At 44.0% G+C, this 12,228-nt stretch overlaps 1 protein-coding gene across 2 annotated transcripts; it reads left to right on the top strand.

The window, feature by feature from the left end:
• Nucleotides 1–74: 74 nt before the first annotated feature.
• On the top strand, nt 75–11,291 carry LOC129204080 (pantetheinase-like). Of its 2 annotated transcripts, none has more exons than XM_054819371.1 (8): nt 75–288; nt 2,404–2,635; nt 2,740–2,870; nt 5,101–5,293; nt 6,764–7,055; nt 8,208–8,581; nt 10,371–10,541; nt 10,801–11,291. In XM_054819371.1, exons 2-8 carry the CDS (start codon nt 2,423–2,425, stop codon nt 10,900–10,902), a joined length of 1,476 nt encoding a protein of 491 aa, XP_054675346.1. In that variant the 5' UTR covers nt 75–288; nt 2,404–2,422; the 3' UTR covers nt 10,903–11,291. The 2 variants fall into 2 exon arrangements, with proteins under 2 accessions (XP_054675346.1, XP_054675343.1); XM_054819368.1 differs by having other exon boundaries at nt 160–288; nt 2,394–2,635.
• The last annotated feature ends 937 nt before the right edge of the window (nt 11,292–12,228 follow it).

The raw sequence follows: 12,228 nt of genomic DNA, 5'->3' as shown, positions 1-12,228 counted from the left end.
GGTATCCTGTTACAGCTCAAGAAAATAACCATGTGGTGTTGCTAAAAATGAGCGGCTTCTGATTTCCTCACCACTGCCCGTACACCCTCGCTGCTTTGCAGTGATTGCATGGTTGCAGGCGTGACCCTTCGCACAGGCTTCTCCACAGCAAGATTAGCCCGTCGAATAGGGAGTAGTCTTCCACGCAGTCTCTCTGAGCACAAGGAAAGGAGCAGGAGCACAATGTGAAGATGGACTACTTCCGCAGCTAAGCTGATTTAGCATCAAATCACGTCCTGTTTCACAAAAGTAAGTCCTCAGATAGCTGCCGTCCTCACGCAGTAGCGGGGAGACCGGGAAGAGTGCAGTAGAGGGGTGAGGAGAGTGGGCTGGGAAGATGGCAGCGTGAAAAGTAGAGGGAGCTCTAGGATAAATTTCCTCTTACGTTTCCCACAGCCATGTGTAGCCTGGACGCTGTAGTTTCGTTAAGTTTTATTCAGGGGGTTGGTTTGTTTAACTGGAGTTAGTTCCTTGCTCCTGGGGGAGCTGCCCATCTCTGCAGGCAGCAGGCGGCGGTGCCTGCTGGTACAAAGGCAGGCAGGGATGCCTCCATCCCACCGCGCTACAGACACCCCCCTGTCCTGGCAGCGTGACGTGAACTTTGCAGGGCACTGCCCCGGGCCCTGCACTTGAAACTTTTCCTGCTCAGCCCTGCCAGGGTAGTCACTTTTCTGGGCTGACTGTTTTCCTAGCTGTTGCTAAACAAGGGAGCGTTTACTGCTTCCTCCTTCCAGCTCAGGTCTGATTGTGGTTAATGTGATTCAAGCCATGTTTCATATGATAAGAAAAATGGGTGGGGGTGGGGAGGGAAGGCTTCCAAGCTATGTTACGTCAATTATCACTGAAATCTCTATTGCAGCCTTTTAAACGCTCGTATTTAAGGCTTCTGAATGAGCATGCTGTATCATAGAATCATAGAATGGTTTGGGTTTGAAGGGACCTCAAAGACCATCCAGTTCCAACCCCCCTGCCATAGGCAGGGACACCCTCCACTAGACCACGTTGCCCAAAGCCCCATCCAACCTGGCCTTGAACACTTCCAGGGACAGGGCATCCACACCCTCTCTGGGCAACCTGTTCCAGTGCCTCACCACCCTCACAGTAAAGAATTTCTTTCTAATGTCTAATCTAAATCGACCCTCCTTCAGCTTAAACCCATTACCCCTTGTCCTGTCACTACACTCCCTGATAAACAGTCCCTCTCCATCTTTCCTGTAGGCCCTCTTCAGATACTGGTAAGCCGCAATTAGATCTAGTAGAGGTGAATATTACCAGATGCAAATCGATGTTCCTAATGCTTGAAACCCTCAGTCAGTGCTACTCTTGCAGGGTGCTTGCATTCACCCACAACATTTCTGTAGAGATATTGTAGAGACAGCTCTACAGTGAATTCTGCTGTAGCTGAAGGCAGGCAGACTGTTCTACTTCCCACTATTCAGAAAACCTTTTCCAAATGAGAACACTGCAACTATTAGAAAGAAAGAAAAAAAATTATGTAATAGGAAAAAGTGCATTTGAACTGAATTGAAGGAAAAGATTAAAAAATAAGTATTCTCAATACACAGCATATTCCTGGGGACAGGAAAGATGCACCTGGTGAACTAGCCTGCCCTTCTACTTCAGGCAAGTGGCAGCCAGGCAATGAGGCACTCAGTTAATGGTCTGGCTGGTGGCTTACCTGCCTGATTTCAGAGGAAAAGATTCTCTCTAGAGAATTTTCTGGTGGAAAGCTGTTGGAAAGTGATGTACAGCTAGACAGAAGCAAATGGGAGAGCCACTGGGATAAAAGCAAGGGACAGTTCTATTGCTGGCACGTTAAGTGTATTACATCTAAGTATAGTGAGATGCTATGTAATGACTTTGGTTTAAAGAAACTCTGGGAAGCAAGCTGCACATAACGGTACATAGCACAGGAATTGGGGAATATGAAGACACTAGAATAAAGCAAACAGTTTTTAAGACCCTCAGTTTTGCCACTCATACTTCACAGAAGGGTGACACATCCACTCTTCACCCAGGTATCAGAGTTGAGCCAACATAGACAGCAAAACTCTGTTGCAATCAATGACAGAAAAAAGTATAACAACAAAAATTGGATCGTTATTTCTAGCCATGTGTTTAATAACTTATTTTTTTACTGGCACAATTACTCTTGGCATTGCTCAATCTTTTAGTCTCATTGAGTTGCAACATCCTTACTGTGTACTGCTGTAATTTTCCACATGTTACTAGCAACACTTGATTCCAAGGTAATGCTTTAACAGACCAGCACTTCCTCCCTCTTTCAAAGTTAAACTTTATCCCTCTTTTCTTTTCTATGCAAGCTCCTTTTGTACCGTTTATTCATGACTCAGTTCATTCCAGGAGCTGCGAGGCACCAGCCATGCTCCCTCCCCGGTCTCTCCTGCACGCTGCGGTGTTTGCCCTTGCAGCCCTTCAGGCCCTTGCCTCCGACACCTTCATTGCAGCCGTCTACGAGCACGCAGTCATCCTGCCAGATGCCACTGATGAGCCTGTTTCTCCTGATGATGCTTTGGCCCTGATGAACAAAAACATGGATGTCTTGGAAGGGGCCGTCAAGGAAGCCGCCCAGCAGGTACTAGATGTATTGTGAGCGTTGCTAATTAGTGTTCTCTGCACCTGCTGACCCTCCCGGTTACCTGTTGATGAGTGAATTCTTAACGGATCCTGTTGTGTCAGGGCGCCCACATCATTGTGACTCCCGAAGATGGCATTTACGGCTGGCTTTTCACAAGAAAAACCATCTACCCCTACCTGGAGGATATCCCTGATCCAGCAGTGGACTGGATTCCCTGCACCAACCCCACAAGGTGATTTCTTCTGCAGTGATTTATGTGCTTTCAAACTAGTGTCTCCTGGAGTCGTGAGATGCTCCAAATAAATGCCTGAGAACTGCTAATGCTTTTGACATAAGGGTAAGTTTCAGTTCAAGTTGCATATGAAGGTAAGTTAAATGATAACATATATAGCATGTCCATGTGACTAAATGTCTAGGGAGCCCTGTTTAAAAAAAAATGTTTTTTTGAATTGAACACTTTAAAGAGAAATTCAAACAATATACAGAACTTGGGTTGCTCAATGTAGAGGAACTTCTTTTTTTTTGCATTTGAAAAAGCTTTGATGCCAGAATATGCTGCTTCTCATTCTGCTTTCAGTTTTGTCACAGTATTTTGGATAGAGCTGACTGGAAATTCTTCACACTAGTTTTTATTTGTTTTGTTGGTTTGTTTGCATTTTTTATAAATGCCATGTTCAAATAAAAGCACACATTTTTGTGGACAACAAAGAACTAGTTTCTGAGCAGCTAATAACAGAGGAGATGAGATCAGTAGTCCAAGTCCAAACATTTCAGTGATACAAACCCAGAAAGTTCTAATCTTAGTTTTTCACAATTAAGATAAAGTCTGAATTGCTAGAGACTCTGTGCTGTAGAACATGACCTGTCATTCAAGCATCATGTTCCAGCAGAACCGTGATAACCTGTAGCCGAGTGCTGGACTTCAGTTCCGTACAGCATGCATACATGCTCAGCCATGGAACTACAGCTGTGGTCTGCCTTTTTCACCATGGCTTTCTGCACCTGCTTGATGATGAGGTGCTTAGACCATAATATTACATCTGTGAGGCTGTAATTCCTCAATTGTCCTGAGAGGAAGATTCACAATGGGGAGAAGTGCAGGATGTGCAACTTTTTAGAGACATAAGTAGCTAAAATGTATGAGTCTTTCAGTGAGTGTGGGCTGTGGGGTGGCAGGTCTTTATTCCAGTTCTCCACACAGTTTTTGTGAAGGTGATCAGTGTGTCCCGTCACTGCCCCAAATCAGGTTTTTCATTAGCACCTTGTGGGAATATAACGCCTGCTATCAGTCTGGCATGCCCTATTCCTTGGTGCTACCTATGCATGTTGCATGATGGTCCTCCTGTATGCCAAAGCCATTTGTTGTGGTTTAACCCCGGCTGGTAACTGAGCACCGCACAGCCCCTTGCTCACCCCTCCTCACAAGGGGGTGGGGAAGAGAACGGAAAAAAAACCTCATGGGTTGAGATAAAGACAGTTTAAGAGGATAACAAAGGAAGAGGAAGAAGATAATAATAAATAAGAATAATAAAACAAGTGATGCACAAATGCAATTGCTCAACACAGGCGGAACATCCCCCCTCACCCCCAGTGCCCAGTCTGTTTCCAAGCAGCAATCCCACCTCCTGGCCAGCTTCCCCAGTTCTGTCCGGAGCATGACGTTCTATGGCAGGGAATATCCCTCTGGCCAGCCCGGGTCAGCTGTCCTGGCTGTGCTCTCCCAGCTTCTTCTGCACCTGGCAGGGTATGGGGACCTGAAAAGCCCTTGACTTAGTGTAGACATTGCACCTACCTGGCGACAACTGAAAACATCAGTGTGTTACCAACATTATTCTCATCCTAAATCCAAAACACAGCACTATGCTGGCTACTACAAAGAAAATTAACTCTATCCCAGCCAAAGCCAGGACAGCCATGTGCATTGCCACCTTACAGAGGGCAACGTCCAATCTCTTCTGGCCTACAGGTGCTGCCAGTTTATGGCACATGGCCTGTCACATCTTGAAAGGAATATCCCACTGCTGTTCATGCCATGGCTAGAGGACTGTGTGCTTCCGTCCATGGGAGGAGATAAATGCCTTTACCACATCAGCTCCACTATTCCACAGTTCGACTCTGCTTGGTGTGTCGAGGGCCCAGAGCTATAGTCCTCAGTGCCGCTATGCCAGACACTAAGATATTCTCCTGTGTGACCCAAGTTAGTCTCTTCCTCTGCCCAGTGATTCTCCTCCTGGCCTTTCCCAGCCGCAGGGTTGCCCGCTTGCTGCAGAGCATGTTCTGGGTGCCCAGGGGCACTGGCAGGCAGCCCAGGGCCGGCATGTCCCTCTGGACACCGACGGGAGGGCTCCAGGACCTGCAGGATCGCAGGCACAGCTGACGTGCCCTCGGGGCCTGGTAATGGACAGCACTGACAGCACAGATTTTGTTAGTCCTTTTTTTTTTTTTTGTCTAAAACACATTAGATTTGCTCCAGCACCAGTGCAGGAACGACTCAGCTGCATGGCCAGGAATAACTCCATCTATGTGGTTGCAAACATCGGGGACAAGAAGCCGTGTAACTCCAGTGATCCTGGCTGCCCCAGCGACGGTCGCTATCAGTACAACACCGACGTCGTCTTTGACTCGGAGGGGAAACTGGTGGCTCGTTACCACAAGGTAAAGTGGCCTTGGAAAGTCAGGAGTTACTTTTTCACAACTTCCAAAATTTCTCCATTTGGCAAAAGAATTAAATACCAGTCATTTTCCCTTGGCATGTTTTTGCTTCTGTTTATAATTTAAAAGCATATCTCTGTTGCTGTGAAGTGTTGACTCCAAATTTGCATTTGCTGTCATGTTTCTCAAAACAGACTAGAATAAAAAATGATTCCTCAGGTCCAATTTAGCAGCGTATGTTTTTGGTTGACTTCCTCAGTTCATTAATTCCCTATTGCTGGAAACTCTGCTGCTTGGGCAGCTTTATTTTTCAATGCCAGCTTTTCACCAGACTAATCCTTCATGTTCCAGGATTTTAAAATGTTCATCTGCATCTCATCTTACATGGGCAGTCTGGTTTAAGGAACACAGGCCATTTCCTATCAATTTTTTTTTTATGATGATGTTTGTGCACAGTTTTTTGCATAATTTGTATAATTACCTGGACAAACCCATGCTGGGTGTAAAAAGAAATGAGGGCATTGAAATATTTGTACCCAATGAAAGTATCTTCTTTCAGTTTTATGTGCCTACCTGCAAGGTTCATCAAAGTTGTTTGGGGGTTGTGTGCTGGATAGCATGTTGATGTGGCTAGAATTAATTTGGTTGTTTATTTAATGCACTTTGGGCCCAGTATGTCATGTAGCTCTTCAGAGATTACATTGAGACAATTGTTTGTGAGCAAACTGGGTGACGTGGATGCTGATACCATGGAGGCTGGTCCCCTGTGCGTCATTCTGGCATGGCCCAGGTGCCAAGTTACAAGTTCAGTAAACTTGAACCTACTTTTTGGCTTGGTGACATGTGTTTATAGTCCTGGCAACCTGGAGATTAAAGGACTCTTTTAGTAAACGTGAATGCGAAGGAAGAATGAAAATGTTGAAAAGCTGAGAATGTCGCAAACTTGGATTTTTCTGTTGGCTGAGGTCATCTGCCTTCCCCTCATCACCGCTGCCTTTGTCTTCTGCTCTGCTCTGCAGCCTCCCTGCAGTGTCACGCTTCCTGCTGGTGCTGTGTGCTTCCAGGTCTTCTGTGCATCTCCACACCAAGGTCACCAATCCTGTCTCTTGGCACCAGATCCTCCAATGATCCTCTTCATTATTATTTCTCTTCTGTGTGTCTTTCAGGTCACCAGAATTATAAGCTAGGTGGGGCAACTGGAGAGATTATTTTTATGGGAGTTGCATTTGGCTGACACCAACAGACCTGCAGATGGTTGCTTTCCTAGTTAGACGCCAGGGCAATATGGGTCTCCCCACATCCACCTTTCAGGCACTATGGGGATCATACACTTTTAGCCTTACTTCCTACATGTGAAGGCTTCAAACACAGGTTAAAAAATTTCTCTTGTAATTTTGAAAAATTTTAGGGAATGACTCCATGATATTGCAGTAAGTTTCTTTAACTGGTTTATCTTTTTTCCTTCCCCTACAGTATAATCTCTTTATGTCAGAAACTCAGTTTAATTACCCTAAAGAGCCAGAAGCTGTCACCTTTGAGACCCCCTTTGGGAAGTTTGGCATTTTCACGTGCTTCGACATCCTTTTCCGTGAGCCTGCCGTGGTCCTAGTCAGCGAGTTGCAGGTGGACACCGTGCTCTTCCCCACGGCTTGGATGAACGTCCTGCCCTTTCTGACTGCAATTGAGTTTCACTCTGCCTGGGCTATGGGCATGGGTGTCAATTTGCTTTCAGCAAATACTCACAACATCGGCTTGGCAATGACAGGTAATTAATTCTCACTCTGTCTGAAAAATCTTTATAGCCATGAATTGTTATTCCCTGTTCTGCAGGGTGATTTTGCAGAGGAATGGAATGTATTTATCTGGAAGGTGAAGAGCCTAATCACTGAATTTTAAACCTGACAACCCCTGTCCCTACTGGTGCTATACAAAGAGCAGGAAAACTTGCAGTGTTTTCTTTTCTTCTCCCTGGCTTCTTAGGATTTTCCTTTCTTTCTTTTAATGCTTGTAAACAAGAAGTGAGTTACTGCCCCTTCTATCTGAGTAGAAACTTTTGAAACTTAAGTTCTTATCCTCTCCACCAGTAAGTCTGCAACTGAATGCCAAATGATAAATTCAATGCATGGCTCCATTTACTCTGGCCAAATGAAAGACTTACTTATTTGTAGGTGTTTTTAACACAGTTATGGAAAAAGTGTTAAATTTTCAGACCTGTTGCAGTAATGTTGCTAAGAAGTCTGCATTTTTTTTAGAGTGTGGCACTGACTTTCTAGAGTTTAGCTTATGGGAGAGATGAATATCTTATAGTTAGACCAGTATCTTCACTGAGCTGTTAAACCACAGTATTGGCTTGGGGCTTCTCAACTGCTTGTTGTCCATTTTATGTGGCTCTTGGCAGTGATGGGTATAACAGATCTTCTTTGATTTCCCTCTGTCGCTTGGCACTAGTGAAGTGTGAATTCCCCACGTGGGGAGAGGTCCTCAGACAGTGTAAATGGGGCTGGACAGCTGCTATCTCCTTCTCTGTTCACCAGGACAGGCCTGTGATACTTGCCTGTGTTGTGTTTTGGATGGTTTGAATTGGTAGATGGTCCTTTTACATCAATTAGCCAAGAATAAAGGAATTCTCAAGCAACTCTGTTGCATACAGGAGAAAAGAGAACTGGGGAGGCCATAAATACAACCATAACATAGCATCCTCTGCCTTTGGCTACACAGAGCAGACCTCACACAGGGAAATAAATGCTATTCTTTGCCAAAGCATGAGCTCTGTGTACCAAGTTGCTAACAATCACCTTTGGTGAGACTAAAATTTCTGTAATATTTATAAATAACAGATAAGCTAGCAGTAGGGACAATTAAAAGGATAATATGAAATTTTTTATTCTTTTTGGACTGACTATTGTGCTTTCCTCAGGGAGTGGTATTTATGCACCAGACGGAGCCAGAACATACTACTACAATATGAAAACTGAGGATGGTCACCTCCTTGTTGCTGAACTAGATTCGCACCCTCGCCTTTCTCCTGCCTCCCCGCCTGCTGTCAACTGGAGCTCATATGCTTTGAGTGTCGAAAGATTCTCACCGAATGACCATGAATTCAGAGGACTCATCTTCTACGACTGGTTTACTTTCACTGACCTCACTAAGCCTGAGGGGAATCTCACTGTTTGCCAGAAGGACCTCTGCTGTCACTTGAACTACAAGATGGCAGGGAAACAAGAAGAAGAAGTTTATGTGCTAGGTGCTTTTGATGGGCTTCACGTTGTTGAAGGACAATACTACCTGCAGGTAATGATTCTTTGGAGGGGGAGTACTTATTTTAGGAAGCTTCTTTACAGGGAGAAACCTTCCGCTCTGTGGGGGAAAAAAGACAATGGCTTTTTTGTATGCTGGAGTCCTGGTGTCTTATTTGTTGAAAATGGGAAGTAGTTGCTAGAACATCCAAGCCTGCTTACCTTTGAATCCAACATCTGTAGTGGAGAGGTCTCTAACCTCTTTTAAGTTCCCAGAGTGCGCTCACTGTTTTTTTAGCCATGCAATATTGGCTGAATTTAGGTCCTCTTCTGTGACTATCTGCAGTAACTGTTCTGAATCTCCTCTGTAATCTTCATCAAACAGTTGCTGTTAAAAAAAACAGTTGATCATATTTATTTTTATGAGATGCTCTGATAATTTAGTCTCACCAAGATGTTAATTTTTTGTCCTTACTCAAATCATAGTAATGAAGTTTACTGAAATGACATATGACTTTTACTGGAAATGTCCACTCTTCCTCTCTTTTAATCAAAGTTTGGGATGACAGTGAGTTACATCCTGGTTGAATTTGCTTAAGGCCTTATTAGAAAACCTTTGCCTTCATAATTAAGTTATTGTGCCTGCAGATTATTGGTTTTTTTAGTTAGTTACTTCTGTCTGTCAACACAGCCTTTGCATATCAGCTGGTACAGACTCCAAGATATGCGGGGAAGGTCTTAGCCAGCAAACAGCTCATGTAATACATTTAAGAAGGTAGCTTGAATAAATTCAGTTCTTGGTGAGCTCGCTTGGAAAATTTATTTCACTGGAAACTATGAGATGGTCTCTACCAGTACCATTTTCTAGAGAAGACAGGAATTTCTACTCTTCCTTTTTCCCCTCGGTATTTTTTCCATTTCCTCAGAACATACTAAGAGAATTAGATTCTTTCTTTCTGCTTATTTGCATTTCAACAGGAGACCATATTTGCTGATGAATAATACTTCTGATGTTTGCAAATGTGCTTCTTCTATCCCCCAATATCTGACACAAATAGACAAACTCCTCCATCACCTGTCAGCAAAAAAACCCAACATCCTTTGAAGCTTCACGGGAGTGCTAGCCCTATTTCACACAGGAGTGGTAGCCCTGTTTCATACTTCTTCATGGTGTCCATAACTGTTCATCAGCTGTAACCTGGAGAATTAACTTTAAGGACAAAACATTGCCATCCCTACTTTCCTTTATGTGCTACAACGGCTAACACAAAACTGTAACAGAGAGTGCTGACTTCCTCGCCTTGACATACATTCACCAGGAGTTGGATGGAGAACATCGAGTTCATTTTTTCCATGGACTAACAGACCATCTAATGAATTGTCATTAGCAACATGCACAAATACCAGTAAGAGGACCTGTGCGTACAGTTGCACAATGTACCCACGAGGAGAACTTTGTTTCATTTGTCTAAAATTTCCATTCACCTAACTCATCGTACTGAGACATGTGAGAAGGGAATCTTCAAATAAGAGAACTGGAAATTGTAAGAATTAGTGGCAGTGACAGGATTGACCTTCAGGGATGAAATAAGGTGCTCTGGCATCACTTACACCAGAAACTAAGGTTATTCCTACCTACTAAGGCAGTGCAGCTCTGGAATACCGCCAGTGAGATCAAGGGTTGAAAAAAGCAAGCTACAACTAAAAAGAAGTTGCTTAAAGATTATGAAAGAGATCCTGTGACGGTCACCTGCTCTGACACACACTAGCTTTGATGACACAATGCTTTCCTGCCAGAGTATTTCTGTCTTGCTAAATATGTTATTGTCTTCTCCTCCCCGCAGATATGCACACTGCTCAAGTGCAAGAGCACAGACCTGAACACGTGCGGGCAGCCGGCGGAGACGGCTCAGACCAAGTTTGAGATGTTCTCCCTCAGCGGCACCTTTGGCACCAACTACGTCTTTCCAGAAGTCTTGTACAGCGGGGTGCAGCTGGCCCCCGGGGAGTTTGAGGTAATGGGGCACCCTGGAGCTGTGTCATGCTAGGTTCTCTGCAGGGTAGTCATGGCATAAATTGTCTCAGCACAGCTAAAGTGACCTTGCTCATAGTGAATCATCAGATCTATTAAATACCTTTTAATGAAGACACTAGTTTCAGTAAGTGATATAGCCTGACGTACCTTCTTCCTGTTTTGTCACATGGTTCTGAGCTCTTAGCATGTTCATATGGGTACTCCTCTAATTATGTCCTTCTCTTACATTTTTCAATCAGGTATTAAAAGATGGGCGCTTGATAAGTAAGACAAAACCAACAAAACCAGTCGTCACTGTGACTCTTTTTGGACGGTGGTATGAAAAGGATCATCTGAAATAAGACTGACAACCACCAGCCTTCCCATGATGGAACCATAACTGAAGCTATACACTATTAATCTCATGTCCAAATGAGACAGAGCATCCTCTACTACAACAATCCCCATTATGTGTCTTATTTCCAGTTGCACGAACTTCTTATCAATGTGCTTTGTTTAGTAACAATGCAGCATTATTGACAAGTGTCTACTTCTATATCATAAGATTACTAATCTTTTATTAGTGAAAAACAGCAGTTGTGTTTCTCTCTCTGTTTTCTGGATTTTTATTTTTCTAGCCCTCAGAAAATCTATATTGTGAGCCAGTGAATACAATCTTATTAAAATAGCATTGCATATTTTATAATTGCAATTATTATGTGACCAGTAAATAAAACAGTGAAAGATGTGATTCGTGGAAGCTTCATACAAAAAAGCTCAATAATGCTTTGTCTCTGATATATGACCACTTATGCTGACCTATGCAAGTCTGCTCTTTTACCCCACTTATACATTTTTTTCCCTATTTGTGTTGCATTGGTTTTGTTGCCTTTATGCCATCGGTGCATGTCATGTGGCACACGGCAGCACAGAATAGTGCATCATGAGACTGAGCGAGAACTCCAATCAAAGACGCAACCCTGAAACAAAACCTGCCACGCTTCTTGGTCAGAATGCAACAGGAATCATAATTTCTTTGAAACCTCTGTTGAACCAAAACTGGGAATTGAAACCTCAAAATATTCTGCTTGCCCGTTCTGAACAACAGCTTGTCAGCTGGATGTTATTCAGTGCTGGAACTCTTTGCATCCAGTAAAGAGGTCACCAGGTGATCTGGTATCATATAGCAGCTCCTCTCTCCCATCTTCTCTCTTTCTGGTTGTGTATCACCAACGTATGTGAAATAAGCTTTGTCCTTTGCTCCTTCATGATAATGCTGGGTGGTGCCGCCCTGCAAATTCATTTACTGTATGGATTAGAGGGGGTTAGATTTTTACTGAAGACCAGCTACTGTTGGTGAGAAGGCACTGCTGGTGAGAAGGCACATCTTTGCTTCCTCTTCTCCCCCAGCGACCTGTGCTTTGTTGCTGCTGCTGGACCCTAGTGACCTTCCTTCAACGCATCAGTGTATAAAGATGTGTATGGTCTGTGGCTGTGTCTTTAAGAGTGGTCAGAGACCCCTATTAGTGTAATTTCTCCTTCCTTTTCCCCACACTAGCATGTGGGGACCATTCCTGGTCTCAGCATTGTGCTCTCAAGGTCCTCAGTCCCATGTACTTCTGTTATGGAGCTGGTGAGAAGTTGGGTGTGCAAATAGTATCCAAACCCCAGCGCTGATTATCACTGCT

The sequence above is a fragment of the Grus americana genome, chromosome 3, assembly GCF_028858705.1.
Source record: "Grus americana isolate bGruAme1 chromosome 3, bGruAme1.mat, whole genome shotgun sequence".
NCBI classification, from domain to species: Eukaryota; Metazoa; Chordata; class Aves; order Gruiformes; family Gruidae; genus Grus; species Grus americana.
This window is presented reverse-complemented; position numbering and strand designations above follow the sequence as displayed.